Source organism: Chiloscyllium punctatum, chromosome 16, assembly GCF_047496795.1.
Source record: "Chiloscyllium punctatum isolate Juve2018m chromosome 16, sChiPun1.3, whole genome shotgun sequence".
NCBI lineage: Eukaryota > Metazoa > Chordata > Chondrichthyes > Orectolobiformes > Hemiscylliidae > Chiloscyllium > Chiloscyllium punctatum.
This window is the reverse complement of record NC_092754.1, coordinates 7,760,607-7,778,321: the sequence shown is the minus strand read 5'-3', so window position 1 is coordinate 7,778,321 and position 17,715 is coordinate 7,760,607. Positions and strand designations below refer to the sequence as shown.

General features: G+C 42.1%; 1 protein-coding gene across 1 annotated transcript in view; it reads right to left on the bottom strand.

Moving 5' to 3' along the window:
* Positions 1 to 4,006: 4,006 nt before the first annotated feature.
* The window catches only part of eno1a (enolase 1a, (alpha)), a 72,070-nt gene continuing 58,361 nt past the window's right edge, over positions 4,007 to 17,715 (bottom strand). Inside the window, 3 exon segments of the mRNA XM_072586149.1 lie at positions 4,007 to 4,368; positions 7,382 to 7,440; positions 8,774 to 8,882. Of these exon segments, the coding sequence (XP_072442250.1) occupies positions 4,299 to 4,368; positions 7,382 to 7,440; positions 8,774 to 8,882 (238 nt within the window). The 3' untranslated portion in view covers positions 4,007 to 4,298.

The window sequence follows — 17,715 nt, the reverse complement described above, 5'->3', positions numbered from 1 at the left end:
AGAGACTAAGGGGTAATCTTAAAGAGGTTTATAAACTCATGAGGGGCATGGATATGATGAATAGCCAAGATCTTTCTCCCAGGGTAGGGGAGTCCAAAACTAGAGGGCATAGGTTTAAGGTGAGAAAGAAAAGATTTAGAAGAGACCTGAGGTGCACAGAGGGTGGTACATGCATAAAAATGCTGCAAGGGGAAATGAGGGAGGCAGATACGTTTGTAACCTTTAAATTGCATCTGGATGGGTACCTGAATAGGAAGGGTTTAGAGGGATACAGGCTAAATGCTGACAAATAGGACTAACTTTATTTAGGATATCTAGTCAGCATGAACAAGTTGGACTCAAAGGCCTGTTCCTGTATTGTTCTGTATCTGTATGACTATCACTTTGACGTCAGAAAGAACTCAGGTTTCATCCTTGACTTATTGCAAGTTAATCACAATTAGCTGGGACAGCTTCAGGAATTAAGATGGGGCTCAGTACCCTTGATTGGAAGCGGAGGTAATCCACCCAATAGTCAGCCTGCGATGCCAGTATAGTCTGAGAAAAAGACTGGAGTATAGGCTGGGATACCACTGTGGTTGACTATCTACTTTACATGCACGCTGAGTGTCCTTCTTGGCAACTTATTAAAATACCACAGGATAATATAAAGAACCATTAACTCCATAAAGAAGAATGAATGGTTTGTTGTGAAATATACCAAAAGCTGAGAGTTGGTTGGTTCACCTATGAGAGTCCTATTAAGACAAACCTTTTCAGTTGTGATGGATTACAGATTCAACATTTATTTTAATAAGGCAACTGATCTCTGTTTTAAAGGAAAAACATTTGTGATGATGTAAAGAAGTGATTGGGATTAATTGGTACATTTGCAGAGAGTGGGTAAAGGCATGAGCGGTCAAATGGCCTCCTTACAAGCTCATATAATTGGTAGTAAGATTTAATTGCTCCCTTCATAAGAAAAAACTGAATTTGTTTTTGCTCATCCCTTGCAGTTTAAGCCATTGACAACTTTGTAATTGATAATGGGCTACTAAGATTCAGAACTATATTAACCTGCCAAGCTGCAAGTTAAAACAGGAGTCTCCATAAACATTCAAGGTTCCAACACACTTGAAAAATGAGTTTCAATGAACTCCAACTTATACATTCATCCAAGTCGATGTGAACATCATTACTCATAGAAAACAATTGCCAGTAAAAGGTTGAAAGGATTGCCCACAGCTCCTCAATGTTGAACTATTTCTTATAATACCTCTGGCACTCTTCCAGTTTTATGCCATCTGATGCATCTAGCTTGTTAAGTGTTGTCGGATAATATATCACTTATCTTTTTCCAAGTGCTCATTGTAGTATTGGATTAAAATGAACCATTTAACATAAGAATTAAGAATCATGAGTTGACTTGTTTTACTGTTTTCAAAATGTTGTAATATTGGTATCAGCCACCGGAGGGAACTCACCACCTAATGCTTTCACAGTTGGAATAAATGCTTGGCAAAGGGTATCCTTCAAGACCGGGAGTCTTCGATTTACAAATGCTTGCATTTATGAATACAATCTCATTTTAAAGATCTGACGTATGAACATTTCCTGTACTAACAAATGGCTCCTTTATATTGTCCTGCATTGTGTTCTGACTTGCGCACAATTCAACTTGTTAATAGAATTGAAAATGGAACGTGTTCACAACCTGGGGACTATTCTGTTCCTGTGTGTTAGCATTCACTTAAAGTTTCAAATGCCAGGTAGATTTGCTGTCACTATATAACTTTAGGTCATTGTAGATAGGGAGGGAATAATGATGGCTCTTTGGTCTCCTTACCCAGCGAAGGACATAATGACTCGTGGATGGAGCACAGTAAGGTCCACCAGTTTGCTTCCTGGGATGAGAGGACTCTCATAGGTGGAGAAATTGAGTAGAATGGGCCAAAGTTCAACACATGTTACTTTGGTAAGAAGAGCAGGGTTACCTAATGCATGGAACATGAGAGTCTAGGTGGAGTTGAGGACCAGCGGGATCTCAGCTTAAAAATATTCCAAATCACCATAAATCACACCACAAGTTAGCAAAGTCATTAAAGAAAAGCAAATATAGTCGGTCCTGCTGTAATGCGTGTTTCTTCAGTGTGAATTTGCTATAATGCAATTGAAAAATTCGGACCGTTATTTTTGAACACAAACTTTCCTTACTCTGTATTGGCTATAACATGATTGCGGTCCCATTAAGTTAACTGATGCGGCTATTGCGTGATTTTCTCATAGCGCGAGGTTGCACAAGAACAGAATTATTGTGTTATATCAGAACTGACTGTATTTTATTTCCACTGGGATAGAACTGAAATGTAGGGAGGTTATACTAAACCACTATCAAACTTCAGTTTGTCCACATAGAGGGCCCAGGACTGATCCTTGTGGTCTGGGGAAGGGTCACTCGACCCGAAACGTTAACTCTGATTTCTCTCCACAAATGCTGTTCGGCTTGCTGAGCCTTTCCAACAATTTCTATTTTTGTTTCTGATCCTTGTGTCACTCCACATTTTTCCAATCTGAAAAAGACCCATTAATCACGACTCTCTGTGTTCTGTGTTAACCAATCCTCAGTTGTGAGGTGATGCATTTTGCAATTAAGAGTGTGGACAGATGATGTAAAGTAAGTTGTACAATACTTTAGAGGCTGCAGGAGCAAAGGGACCTCTGTTTATGTCTGCACAGGTCAGTGAAGATGACAGGACAATTGGAGAATAAACTCCTGGATGCAGAATACTTTATTAACAAGGACCTAAAGTACAAGGAGAAAGTGAGGACTGCAGATGCTGGAATACCAGAGTTGAAAAATGTGGTGCTGGAAAAACACAGCAGGACAGGCAGCATCCGAGGAGCAGGAGGATCGACGTTTCGGGATTCCTGAAGAAGGGGCTTATGCCCGAAACGTCGATTCTCCTGCTCCTCAGATGCTGCCTGGCCTAAAGTACAAGGGCAAGGAGATTATACTGAACTTATACAGGACACTTATTAGACCTCAGATGGAGTACAGTTCTGGGCATGCTTTGGACAGAGTGCAGAAAGAAAATGGTTCTGGGCTAAGAACCTTTAGTTACAAGGACAGATTGGGACTGTTCTCCTTGATGAGGTACCAGCTTAGAGGATATCTGATAGAAGTTTTCAAAATCTTGAAAGGATTGGATAGAGGAGATCGGGAAAAACAGTTCCTGCCCGTAAAAAGATCGAGTGGTGCCAAGTTAAAGTGATTTGTAAATGTAATTGAGGAAAGAAAACTCTCACAGAATGAATGGTTCAGGTCTGGGATGCACTGCCTGCAAGTGTGGCGAAGCAGAATTCATTGAGACATTCAAGAGGGAATTTGATGAGTATTTCGATAGAAACAATGTGTGTGTATGTGCATGTCTGTGTGTGTTTGTGTGTGTGTGCGTGTGAGGGGGGGTTATATGGGGAAAAGGCAGGAGAATGGCACTAAATCATACTGCTCGCCAGAGGGAGGAAGGTGCAGACATGATATACAGAGTGGCTTTTGTGTCGTTAATACTCTGCATTAAAGCCCTGACCAGCAACCTGGTGGGTATCCCTGACACACCCGAATGTTGCCACTGTTAAAATGACCCAGAGCTGGGATGGCACCGAGAAACTGGCAATCTGGCTGCTGGGCTACCTTTCAGCCTCCATGTACTTCAGATCCCAGGTTTCTGGTTTCTTGCCCACAATTTAGACAGGCTGTGGTGGCAGGATGATCAACCCTGAAGGACATCAGAGCCAAGCCTGGCTGATGTGAAGGCCAACAAGCTGGATGTCCAGGTCATCACGGAGCAAGTGGGGAGAAAATTTGAGATCAGCTGCTTAAACCTGGACTGTTGACCAAACTAAGTGCAATCCTTGTGTCAGACCCTTCTTCCCAAATGGGCCAACCACAATGGAGATGATGATGAGTGCAATCTCAATTAGAAAAGCTTTTTGAGAATGTATTCACAGAGATTCTTAACCGAACAAATGCAACATCACAAAAGCAGGAACATTTAATTCATTAATATTCAACATCTGGAGTGCCTTTTGTGTTAAGCACAGCAAATGCACGTGATGATTTAAACCTAGCATTTATTTTGTCTCTTCTAGAGAAAGGAACACATCAAAAAACTTGACACATTTCCCTTTCCGCTACTAGAACAGTAATTCTGCAACAGTGACAGTACAAAAACAAACATCAATTCTGCTGGTACAGGAGGAACAAAGTGAAAGCTGCTCTAAACACTGGTTATTGTTGACAGAAAACATGCTGCCCCGGTTTATTTGGCAAGAGGGTTCTGGAAACTTCTGCCAGCAAAGCAAGCCATCTGCCCGAGCTCCTCTTCAATTCTGTTGAAAGAAGTTTTAGTGACAAGTGAACATTTTACTAAAGGTGCTGTCATCTACCAGCATTACAGTCTTCATACTGCAGCACAATTGCAAAGGGCTCAGAATTAAAGCAATGAAAGGAGCAATGAAAGCAATTCTGAATAAATCCTATTCATTCACTGCTGTTTGATGAAATGGCAGCTGCCAAAACCATCCAGCAAGGAGTCACAAGCAATAGCTTAAGGGTAACCTAATTTCTAATTATACATTTGCCCAACTGAAGGTCACTGAAACACTTGTACCATATATGTTAATGATTAATACAAGAATGTACAATTAGGAATGCAGATTAGTAGGTCAAACAAGAAATTTAAATTCACAAATCGTAGAATGGGATTGCACAAAAAGAAGGCACTTGTTCCATTAGAGTCTAATCTGGTTCATTTGGAAAGCATTGCAGTTTGTCCCATACCCACTCTCTTTCCTCTGTATCCCTGCAATTTCATTCTCTTTCTCAATATCCCTGTGAACGTTTACTTCTTCAAATATTTATCCAATTCCTTTCTGTAAGCTATTAGTGAACTGGTTTCCATCAGGTTCTCAGGAAGTGTTCTTCAAATCCTAACCAGCCCTCACACAAACAATTTTTCCCCTTTGTGTCACGACTGGGTATTTTGCCAATTACCACAAATCTTTGTCCTCTGACTATCAGCCAGTGAAAATAGAGCAAATATAAAAATACTGTCTGAAACCTACATGATTTTAAATATATCCATCAAATATTCTCCTTATGCTGTCTCTGCTCTGAACAAGAGCCATGCCCCAGTGGACAAGATTTTCTGACACAAACTAAAATCAGCAATATTTTCAGATATGGCTTCATCGGTGACCACGTGCCATCTGGTAGCTTTCCCATTTTACATGCTCAACTATAGTCACTTGGCTTTATCTTGTCCAAACCAGACGGTTACATGTGCAAAGGAGAACAGGATGGATCAGCAAAGCCTTTACAAAACAGATCATCGTCTGTAAGGGAAAGGAAATCTGTCTGGTTTTTCCCGTTCCCATCCTTAGGGTAAACAGAGTGTAATTGTTGAAACTCTACAACTCACTTACTAGAGACCAGTTAATTCATAGAATGCCTACAGTGTGGAAGCAGGCCATTGGGTCCACAACTATCCTCCAAAAGGACATCTACCTAGACTCACCCTACATTTTCCATGGCTAACCCACCTAGCCTGCACATCTTTGAACTGTGGGAGGAAACCCACACAGACAGTCACCCAAGGCTGGAATTGAACCCAGGTATCTGGCACTATGAGGCAGCAGTGCTAACTACTATGCCATCCACTCAGCTAAGTTGAGACTAGTTGAACCCAATGGTCTCAGTAACTTGGTTCAATTGGCAAATAATCTGACTGAACACATCAGTTTGGCAAGACATGTTTATGACCGGAACAGGAAATCATGCTAGCTCCAGTGCTCAATTGTCTCCTTTGGATTAGATGCTAAACCACGATCACAGCTCCCTGTTCAATTGAAAATCAAAGAGGAGCATGACTTTTTTCTGGTGTTCTGGTCAACTTCCCTCACAAAAGGCTGGCACGAACACAATGAACTGAATGGCATTCTCCTGTGCTGTAACCATTCTACAATTCAATTGCAAATGAAATCAGTGATAAAGAGACAGATTATCAATCACCCATACAAGCCCTGCTTACACATTTTCACCCAAACCATTGTTACTCTTGATAAATTTTAGTTGTCTTTAAATTTAAGATTCTTAAAGCTTTAGGGTTGGACTTCAGCAACTCAGCAAACTTTCTAGTGAAAGATATTAGATTACTTACAGTGTGGAAACAGGCCCTTCGGCCCAACAAGGCCACAACGAAGCGCAACCCGCCCATCTACCCCTTACCTAACACTACGGGCAATTTAGCATGGCAAATTCACCTGACCTGCACATCTTTGGACTGTGGGAGGAAACCGGAGGAAGCCCACGCAGACATGGGGAGAATGTGCAAACTCCACACAGTCAGTCGCCTGAGGCGGGAATTGAACCCGGGTCTCTGGTACTGGGAGGCAACAGTGCTAACCACTGTGCCACCGTGCCACCCTAAATTGATAGCTTTGAGTCAAAAAAGTCACTTTTCCAGCTTCACTCCAACTTCCCGCCAGCCCCCTTTTTAATATTAGTTTTATTTCACTCTTGCTAAACTCTGGGAACGTTTCACCAAGTATCTCAGGCAGGCTCACAGGGGCTGACCTGACCTCCCAGTCAATGCCCATTTTAATTCCCCTTCCCACTCCCTTTCTGACATGATCATCCCTGGCCTCCTCCACTGCCACAGTGAATCAGACTGCAAACTGGAGGAACACTATCTCCCCACCCCGCTGGACAGCCTACAGCCTGGAGGACTCAACACGGAGTTCTTCAATTTCAAATAGCCTCCCTCCCAGAAATAAATCCACAAACTTTTTTTAAGTCAATCTGTAAATTCCAAAAGTTCTTGGGATTTATATATTAATGAACCAAAACCTGCATTCTAAAAGATGGAAGACTTAACAATTCAGGTTTGTTCAATATATCACTGTATGACAGTATAACCTTTTGCTATAAATTCTGTATCTTATGATCTTATTCTCCACAATCACCTGATGAAGAAGCAGCACTCCGAAACCTAGTGCTTCCAAATGAACCTGTTGTGTGATTTTTAACTTTATCTAAACGGTGTGAAGATGAAGCTAAAAGAGCATATTGCAAAAAACTAGCCAATTTTATTTTTTCCCGTTGGATTGATTTATGTCCTGCCTGATTATCCTTTCCACAAGCTGGGTGGATGAGCCTAAAGCTACTTAAATAACAAATCAAGAAATGTGTAAATGGGTGGCAATGTACTGTTACCTACTCGCTGCCCATGACATTAAAACAAAGCCAATCTCAAAAACCAGCCACATACAATCTTGGATATTATGCGTTAGACTGATCTCATGATCTTGACAAACCATACGTGTAAATTTTGAAACTCTTTACCTCATTAACTGATTGTATTTAGCCAGGCGTTCCGACCTGCAAGGAGCTCCAGTCTTGATCTGAGAAGACATCAAAAATTCAATATATTTCAATTCAACTTGAGTGACTTTCACCACATTTTCAATTTTCCCAGTGATGAAACAAAAAAACCTAAGATAATCTTTAACTTTAAAAAAGTTGGGAATTTATCAACAGACCCAAGTGAAGGCTTGATAACTTTGTCAAATGGCAGTCGAAGGGAACGTCTTATTGATTGTATTTCGGATTTGTCCTGGACAAAAGCACTGCTCTTCAATTCTGCTATCACCATAAGAAACAGGAACATGATTCAGCCCCTCAAGCCTGCTCTACCATCCAACAGGATCATGGCAGATCAGACATTCCTCATGTCTATTTTCCTGCCCTTTACCCTTAACCCTTGATTTTCCTACTGATTGAGAATCAATCTATTTACCTAACTATCTTAGTCTTAAATATCCACAAGGACTCTGCCCCTATAACTCTTTGTAGTTAGGAGTTCTAAAGACACACAGCCCTCTGAGATAAGAAATTTCTTTTCATCTCAGTCTTAAATTGGCACCCCTGTATTCTGAAGGCAAAAGTGAGGACTGCAGATGCTGGAGACTGTGGTGCTGGAAAAGCACAGCAGGTCAGGAATCCTGATGAAGGGCTTTTGCCTGAAACGTCAATTCTCCTGCTTCTCTGATGCTGCCTGACCTGCTGTGCTTTTCCAGCACCACACTCTTGACCCCTTTATTTTGAGACAATGCCCTCTGGTCCTCAACTTTGCCATGAGGAGAAACATCCTCTCAGCACTTAAGAATCCAGTGTATTATAGTGAGATCACCTCTCATTCTTCTAAACTCCAGTGAGTAGAGTCCCAACTTGTTTAACATTTGGCTCATAAGACAATCCATCCATTCCAGGGAACTATCTGAGTGGACCCTCTCAAAACTGCCTCCAATGGAGTAATATTTTCCCTTAAAGAAGGGGAGCAAACTGCTCACAGTGCTCTAGGTGTGTTCTCACCAGCACCTTGTACAGTTGCAGGAAGACTTCCCTCCTCTTACACTCCAACCCCCTTGAAATAAGAGTCAACATTCCCTGAGCCCTTGCCGATTCCCCACTGCACCTCTGTGCTAGCTTTGTGTTTTATGCACCAGACTCCCTGCACCCCAAGTCCTTTTGTGTTGCAGTTTTTCTGTTTAAGTAATATTCTGTTACTTTGTTCTCCCTTCCAAAATGAGCAATTTCACATTTTCTCACAACCTTTTGCCCACTTACCTAACCGATGAATATCTCTTTGTAAACTGCTTGTATCCGTCTCGCAACCTGCCTTTCCATCTCCTGCACAGCTAAATCGTTAATGACTTGCTGATCCTTTGAGCTTACCTGTCCAGTGCAAAGCCCAACAACCAGGTCAGCAATGAAAGTATCTTCAGTCTCTCCAGAACGATGGCTCACCATTACACCCCATCCATTTGACTGGGCCAGCTTACATCTGACAGGGAGAGAAAAAACAATCAGTGCAACCAATTAGAATATCGATGCACAAGGAATCCACTTTAAACATTTACTTCAGCAATTACTGTTAAGAAATAAAGGGGATGATAAAGGGAGAGGTTGTCTAAAGTTCATCGTACTGATATCATCAACCCTGTATTCAAATCCCACTATGGCATGTTGTAAAATCAATGAGATCATGGTAAATTGGTGACAAGGTACCAGGATACAAATACATGAAACATGCTAGATTGTCATAAAGTTCCAATCAGTTCCACTATAACACAGTAGTTCCATTCTCGTGCAATTCCGTGTTATAAGAAAATTGCATAATAGCAGCACCATTTAAACAAATGGGGGCCAGAATCACGGTATAACCAATACATGTTTTAAAACTTCATGCTTTAGAAACGGTGTTCCCAATTTGTCAATCGTATTAAAGAGAATTTGCATGAATGAAACACGCGTTAAAGCAGAATGACCTGTATTCATGTCCTTGACAGGAGAGGGTCATGTCACTCCTCTGACCTTACTCTACATGAGGCCCTTCAATCACACTTGGATTTGTTCCATGCTTCACGAGTTATCATTGCTGGCCACGTCCAGAAACAGCACTGTGGCAGGATCTTAAAGTTCCTGGTTTTGTCCCGATCAGTAGAAGTTTCATTGATTTCAGACTCAGCTGAATAGGCTGGGGCTATTTTCCATGCAGCATCAGAGGCTGAGTGGTGACCTTACTGAGGTTTATAAAATCATGGGGGACATGGATAGGGTGAACAATTAAAGTGTTTTCCCCAGGGTAGGGGAGTCCAAAATTATAGAGCATAGGTTAAAGATGAAAGGACCTAAGGAGGAACTTTTTCACACAGAGGGTGGAGCGTGTATGGAATGAGCTGCCACAGGAAGTGCTACAGACTGATACAATTACAACATTTAAAAGGCATCTGGATGGGTATATGAGTTGGAAGGGCTCAGAGGCATATGGGCCAAGTCCTGGCAAGTGGGACTAGATTAATTTAGGATATCTCGTCAGCATGGACAAGTTGGACCGAATGGTTTGTTTCCGTGCTGTACATCTCTATGAGTTTATGGCAATTGTTTTAAGTTTCCTGCAGGGACCGTTCCCTCTGGGACACCCTGGTCCACTCTTCCTTCACTCCCAACAATCCCCCGCAGCCCCACAGCACCTTTCCCTGCAACCCTCCCAATTACCTCCTCCTTCCTCAGTATTCAAAGGCCCAACTACCTTCCAGGTGAAGCAGCATTTTAACCTGCTCTTCACAGGCTTTTGCCCGAAATGTCGATTTTCCTGCCCCTCGGATGCTGCCTGACCTGCTCTGCTTTTCCAGCGCTACACTCTTGACTCAGAGATGTACAGCACAGAAACAGACCCTTTGGTCCAACATATCCATGCCAACCTGATAGCCCTGTCCATATCCCTCCAAATCCTTTCTATTCATATACCCATCCAAATGCCTTTTAAATGTTGCAATTGTATATAGTAGTAAGACATTTAAGTAACTCGAATGTAATTTAAACTAGTATTTATTCAATATGTTTGTAGTTTATTTTTTGGTTAAGTTGATAGGTTTGATTTAGTAGAATAGTGGGTTGTTTAGTAACAATGGTACGATGTTATGGCCTTGTTCTTGGTACTTTTTTTCTGTTTTGATGGTTTTTTTGTCTTTTTTATAAATGTTTTATAAAAGATTTAAAAAAGCTTTACAATAAAAATATTTATATTCAAAAAAGTTGCAATTGTATCAGCCTCCACCATTTCCTCTGGCAGCAGTTATCTCTGGACTCAGTACCAAGTTTAATGATTTTAGGGCCTGAATTCCCCCATTTCCTAGCCCCCTACCCCATACACATGGCCTTGTTATCACATAGCTTGCCATTGCACACTATCTACTGTTAGCCACTAACAGTCTCCATTAACAGCGATTCACCCTCCCAGCCAGATCATTATCAACTCCTTTGTCTGTCCGACTGTTCTTCTCTCTTTTTGGGCTCCATCCCGAGCTATTGTTTTCTCGTTATCCATTCCCCCATCTTATCTCCTCCACATGAACCAACATTTTCCTAACTACCATCAGTTCTGAGGAAGGGTCACCAGACCCAAAATATGAACTTTGATTTCTCTTAACAGAAGCGAGTCAGACTTGCTGAGCTTTTCCAGCCATGCCTGTTGTTTTGGTTCTGATTTACAACATCTGCGGTCCTTTCGGTTTTTATTTTGTATTCCAAGCTTTGTTTCCAAAGCTATCCACTAGTGTTGGTTGAAGTGCAACCTTACAATCAAGTTCTGTGGTCAAGCCCAGAGAACCCATTTTGTAAAATCCTTTTCCCAACTAAATGTTTAAGAGCATTTTGTTTTTAGATTTTACTTTCTTTCCTTGCCTAGCCTGGGCCTGGATCACACTGCAGTAGTTGTCTTATCAATGGCTAGATGGAGTCTGTAGCGAGTTTCCACTTACTTTCCTGCCAGGATTACCAATTGTACTCAGAAGGTGGCTCCCAGTTTGTTTATTTTCTTCCCGCACCTAAAAGGCACCGAGACTGCTCCCATATGCCGACAAGGTTAAAAATCACAACACCAGGTTACAGTCCAACAGGTTTATTAGGAAGCACTAGCTTTCGGAGCACTGCTCCTCCATGAGTTGGTTGTGGAGTACACAACTGTAAGAGTCAGAATTTATAGCAAAAGTTTGCAGTGTGATGTAACTGAAATTATACATTGAAAAATACCTTGATTATTTGTTAAGTCTCTCATCTGTTAGAATGACCATGATGGTTTCACTTATTTCATAGGTAAATCACAAAACTTTTTTTAAAAAAGTTACATTCTCAGGTTAACTGTAATAATTGATGTCAGCCCAGATAAGATGTTAAGATGGCACATTAAGGTGGCACGATAGCTGAGTGGTTAGCACTGCTGCCTCACAGCACCAGGGTCCCAGGTTCGATTCCAGCCTCGGGCGACTGTCTGTATGGAGTTTGCACATTCTCCCTGTGTCTGTGTGGGTTTCCTCCCACAGTCCAAAAATGTGCAGGTCAGGTAATTTGGTCATACTAAATTGCTCATAGCGATAGGTGCATTAGTCAGAGGGTAGTGGGTCTGGGTGGGTTACTCTTTGGAAGGTCAGTGTGGACTGGTTGGACCGAAGGGCCTGATTCCACATTGTAGGGAATCTAACCTAATATAACATTGGCTGTAAGATAATTTGAAACATCCTAAGATTACAAAAGGCAAAATAAAAAAAACCCCAGCGTCTAAAAAAAAAGTGGGTGGCACAGTGGTTAGCACTGCTGCCTCACAGCGCCAGAGACCCGGGTTCAATTCCAGCCTCAGGCAACTGTCTGTGTGGAGTTTGCACAATCTCCCCGTGTCTGCATGGGTTTCCTCCAGGTGATCCGGTTTCCTCCCACAGTCCAAAAATGTGCAGGTTAGGTGAATTGGCCATGCTAAATTGCCCGCAGTGTTAGGTGAAGGGGTAAATGTAGGGGAATGGGTCTGGATGGGTGGCTCTTCGAAAGGTCGGTGTGGACTTATTGCGCTCAACGGCCTGTTTCCACACTGTAAGTAATCTAATCTAAGATGTTGAAGGTGTTAGCCCCCTGTGTTCTGTTGTCTGTGCCATAATGTTTAGACTGATTCTAATCTAAAAAGTGAGTTAACAGAGCTTTACATGGATTCCTGCAGTTTTTGACCAAGGGTTGAGATGATTCAGTACAAACCCAATGGTAAGTATTACCACTAGGTGGCACCTTTAGCCACCTGGCCATCAGTAACTGCCTGTACAGCAAACAGGTTAGAAAGCTGATCCTATTAAGACCAACACACGTCAACTGCACCTACTGCTACTCAGGGTTGCCTGGACTCATTTAAATAGCATTGCAAGTTATGAAGCTGACAGGAGTTCCAACAGTCTATTTAATACTCAACATCTGATACGTCTGGCTCCTGCCTGGAGTTTATTTCTAGCCTTGGGCTGCAATAGATATGAAGCAGAACCAGACTGTGCGTAGCTTATGATATTGAGATGCCGGTGTTGGACTGGGGTGTACAAAGTTAAAAATCACACAACACCAGCTTATAGTTCAACAGACTTAACTGGAAGTACTAGCTTTCAGACAGCCACCTGATGAAGGAGCAGTGCTGTGAAAGTTAGTGCTTCCAAATAAACCTGTTGGACTATACCTGGTTTTGTGTGATTTTTAACTTTGTGCAAAGCTTAAATTGCAAAGTACCCAGAGATACTGCGGATGGCAAGAAATTGAAGATAAGTTAGTTTTCATTCAAATGGTTAGATTGCTTTGAGTCAAATATAAAGAAATGCTCCAATTCTAGATTTGCAAGTTCCAAACAGTGAAAGATCAGGACTGATAAACTCAAGGCTGGCCAAGAGCTGGGTGCCTTTTATTTTTACTCAAATCTTCTCTTGATTGAGCTCAGTGAAACAGATGGCCAACACATGGTGAATTCTTGTTAATGGCACTTCGGTAAAGTCGCCATAATCTTACCAGACCCTAGGCTGCTCTCTTGTTAGAGAGAGACAATTGGTGGTGGTTTAACCAGAGAGTCACCATGCCTTGGGTGAGGGAAGAGGTTGAGAAGGAGAGTCCTTCATGGTAACCTCAGCTTCTGCAGGAATTGAATCCATGCTGTTGGCATCACTCTGCATCACAAAAAGTTCATCCAGCCAACTGAACTATCCAAAGCTAATCATAATTTAGAATTATTTAGTAAAGATATAGAGCCCACAAAGCAAGTTTGTCAGATTTCTTTCCACAAACTCCCTGATCTTGGATTATTAAACAGTTTACCTCAAACTAGCTAAATTGGCTCGTGAACTGAAACTACATTGCAAATCTAACAAAGGCTTAACAAAAGAAAAAAAACTCAGTAAAATGAAAGGAAAATCAAAGGGGAAAAATGATAGAAGGCCACAGCAGATCCAATTAAATACTTGGCAAAGAAACATGTCCATTAATATCTCAGGTGGATATCTGTTACAGGAGTCTGTCCAATATGGCTTCTATCCAAGAACAAAACTTGTCTGCCCATTTTTGTTGCCTGCTACTGATAACTTAGCTTTTGTCCTTCCAGTAACTGCAATTCAAGACACTTTCCAAAAGGTATCTTGTGTGCAAAAACTACAAATTGGCAAGTGAACTCCTAAAGAAAATAGAGCAGTTGAATCTTTGCTAAACAATTCACTGAAGTGATATATCACCTGGGTGCTTTGTGAAGACTTGGTCTCCACATTTAAAAGGTTTACTTGCATCGGTGTGGTGCAGGCAGGCTCACAGAATTACAGGCTGAGCAAATTAGGTTGACAATCGCTGGCTGTTAAATGACTGAGAGGCGAGCTCACTGAAACACTCAAGATTCTGAAGGGGCTCAAAAGGGCAGAAGCTATCAGAGTGCTCCTGCTGGTAGGGGAATCTAAATTGCAGAGACACAGTCTCAGGAGGTGACTGCTCATTGAGGACCGAGATGAGGTGGAGTTACTTCACTCAGAGGGTCATATATCTTTGGAATTCTCTGCTTCAAGGGGATTGTGGAGTCTCCCTCCTTGAAACATTCAAGACTGGGACAACAAGATTTTTGGTCTCAGGGAATCAAGGGTTTTTATTATTAATTCATAGGACATGGGGATTGCTGGCTGGGCCAGCATTTATTATGATCCCTATTGCCCTTGAACTGCATGGTTTGCTAGGCCATTCCAGAGGGCAATCAAGAGTCAACTACTTTGCAATAGATCTCGAGTCATATGTAAGCCAGACCAGGTAAGGATGGCAGATTTCCTTCCATATAAGAAATTATGTAAGATAATCAGAGGGTTAAAATAGGGTAGACAGCTAAAGCTTTTTTCCTCGGATGGTGATGGCTAGCACTAGGGGACATAGGTTTAAACTGAGGGATGACAGAGGTCAGAGGTAGTTTCTTTACTCAGAGTAGGAAGGGTGTGGGATGCACTGCCTGCAACAGTAGTAGACTTGCCAATTTTAAGGGCATTTAAATGGATATTGGATAAACATATGGATGAAAATGGAATAGTGTAGGATAGATAGGCTTCAGATTGGTTCCACAGGTTGGCGCAACATCGAGAGCCGAAGGGCCTGTACTGCGCTGTAATGTTCTATGTTCTCTAGTGAAGCAGATTTAAAAAAAAACAATCTATGTGGTCATCATTTGGCTAATTTTGAATTCCAGATTTTTACTGAATTCAAATTTCACCATCTGCCATGGTAGCATTCAAACTCATTTCCCCAGAATATTTATCAGCCTGGAACTCGAGAATACTATGTCTCAAATTCCTCTAAAATATGGGGGCAGCTGGGAAAATGCGGTTGAGGTTCGAGATTGGTCATAACCAAAATTTTTTAAAAGAATGAGGGGAGATCAAATTGAGGTATTCAAGGTGATAAAATGTATGGATAAAGTAGGCGTGGAGTGGATGCTTCCTCTTGTGGGGCATTCCAAGTCTTAGGATAAGGGGATAGCAAATTTAAAACAGAGTGGAGGAGAAATTACTTCTCCCAAAGGGTTGTGAATCCGTGGAATTCGCTATTCCCAAAGTGCGGTGGATGCTGGGACAGTGAGTAAATTTAAGGAGGAGTTCGACTGATTTTTAATTGGTAATGGGTTGAAGGGTTATGGGGAGAAGGCAGGAAAATGGAGGTGAGGAGCACATCAGCCATGATTGAATGGCGGAGCAGACCTGATGGGCCGAATGGCCTAATCGGGTCGAATGGCTCCTATATCTTATGAACTTATATTCTAATCGTGAACTTGGCTTGGCGGGCCAAATGACTTAGGCAAATTGAGGACTGCAGATAGTGGAGATTAGAGTCTAGATTAGAGTGGTGCTGGAAAAGCACAGCAGGTCAGGCAGCATCTGAGGAGCAGGAGAATCGATGCTTTGGGCAAAAGCCCTTCATCATTCCTGATAGAACATAGAACATAGAAGAATACAGCGCAGTACAGGCCCTTCGGCCCTCGATGTTGCGCCGATCAAAGCCCACCTAACCTACACTAACCCACTATCCTCCATACACCTATCCAATGCCCGTTTAAATACCCATAAAGAGGGAGAGTCCACTACTGCTACTGGCAGGGCATTCCATGAACTTACGACTCGCTGAGTGAAGAACCTACCCCTAACATCAGTCCTATATCTACCCCCCCTTAATTTAAAGCTATGATGAAGGGCTTTTGCCCGAAACGTCGATTTTCCTGCTCCTCGGATGCTGCCTGACCTGCTGTGCTTTTCCAGCACCACTCTAATCTAGGCCAAATGACCTACTCATGCTCTTATTTCTTATGTTATTTTGCCAGTGATACAATTTCATATTAGGAGAGGTGAGGGACATGTAACAGGAGAGTTTCCAAAAAAGCTACTCTGTTACCTTTCATTTAAAAATAATACAACAATTCTAGATTCATTACAATGTACGTTACCCGAAGCCTCTCCTTACACAATCAAATTGGTGCATTCTGACATTTCAACATGAAAAGAATTTCACAAAAAGTTTACTTTCTGAAACTAGGGCAGGCTTCCCCAAAGCTTTACAAATTGTGAACAGTCAGCACCTACCTGAAACAATGTTTTAAGTATTGTTCAGTAGTCCTGCAGTCATGAAAGATGTATGATGCAAAATTTTGCAGTTTTTATTCACAAAACCAAAAATCTCAAATGATCTTATTCCTCTGACTTGACTATTGCAATTCTCCCCTGATTAGCTATTCATTCTGCAGGTTTTGAACAGTGACCAAGCTAGCCCTTGACTACCCAGTCTCCTCCCCTGCACATTCAGGACTCCTGTCCTTGCAGAACCATAATGACGAGGAGAAAGTGAGGACTGCAGATGCTGGAGATCAGAGCTGAAAACGTGTTGCTGGAAAAGCGCAGCAGGTCAGGCAGCATCCAAGGAGCAGGAGAATCGACGTTTCGGGCATGAGCCTGAAGAAGGGATCATGCCCGAAATGTCGATTCTCCTGCTCCTTGGATGTTGCCTGACCTGCGGCGCTTTTCCAGCAACACATTTTCAGAACCATAATGGCTCCTGGTACCCTAGATCCTCCTAAATATTCTGTGCGTTTAAATCCCTTTGTGACACTGCCTCTTCTCGACTCTCCAAGGTCTTGGACTGCTTCAGAATTTTCCATTTCTCAGATACTGGCATCTGTTCTTCCGGCCTCCCCGCACTGTGACAGTAGTAGCCATACCTTCAGTCATTTAGATCATGTACTCTGGAACATTCTCTCTGTAGACTCTGTGCCCTTCCACTCAAATCTGAGCCCAGTTTTGCTCACCTTTTCCAAGATCTTCTCTGCTAGCTGGGTGTTTCTGCACAACTGGGAAGCTTTTGCCACAGTAAATAAGATAGGTAGGTAATAAGCCATTGATCATAGAGAGGCCTCTCTATTAGAGAGAGTGAAACTATTACAGAACAGTACAGCATAGGAACAGGCCCTTTGGCCCACCATGTCTATGCCAATCATGATGCGATTCTAAAATAATCCTATTTGCTTACACAGTCTGTAAGCTTCTAATCCCTGCTTGTTCATTTGTCTGTCTAAATGCCCCTTTTAAACTTTGCTGTTGTATCTGCTTCAACCACTTCCCAGGCAGCATCGGGAGTTGAAGAAGTCGACGTTACGGGGAGGGTTATACTCAGAATAAGGGCTTCTTCACCTCCTGATGCTGCCTGACTTGTTGTGTTCTTCTAGCTAGTCTACTTTGAATTCCAGTATCTGCAGTATTTTTTTTGTGTCTACTACCTCCCCTGGCAGGTTGTTCTAGGCACCTACTACACTCTGT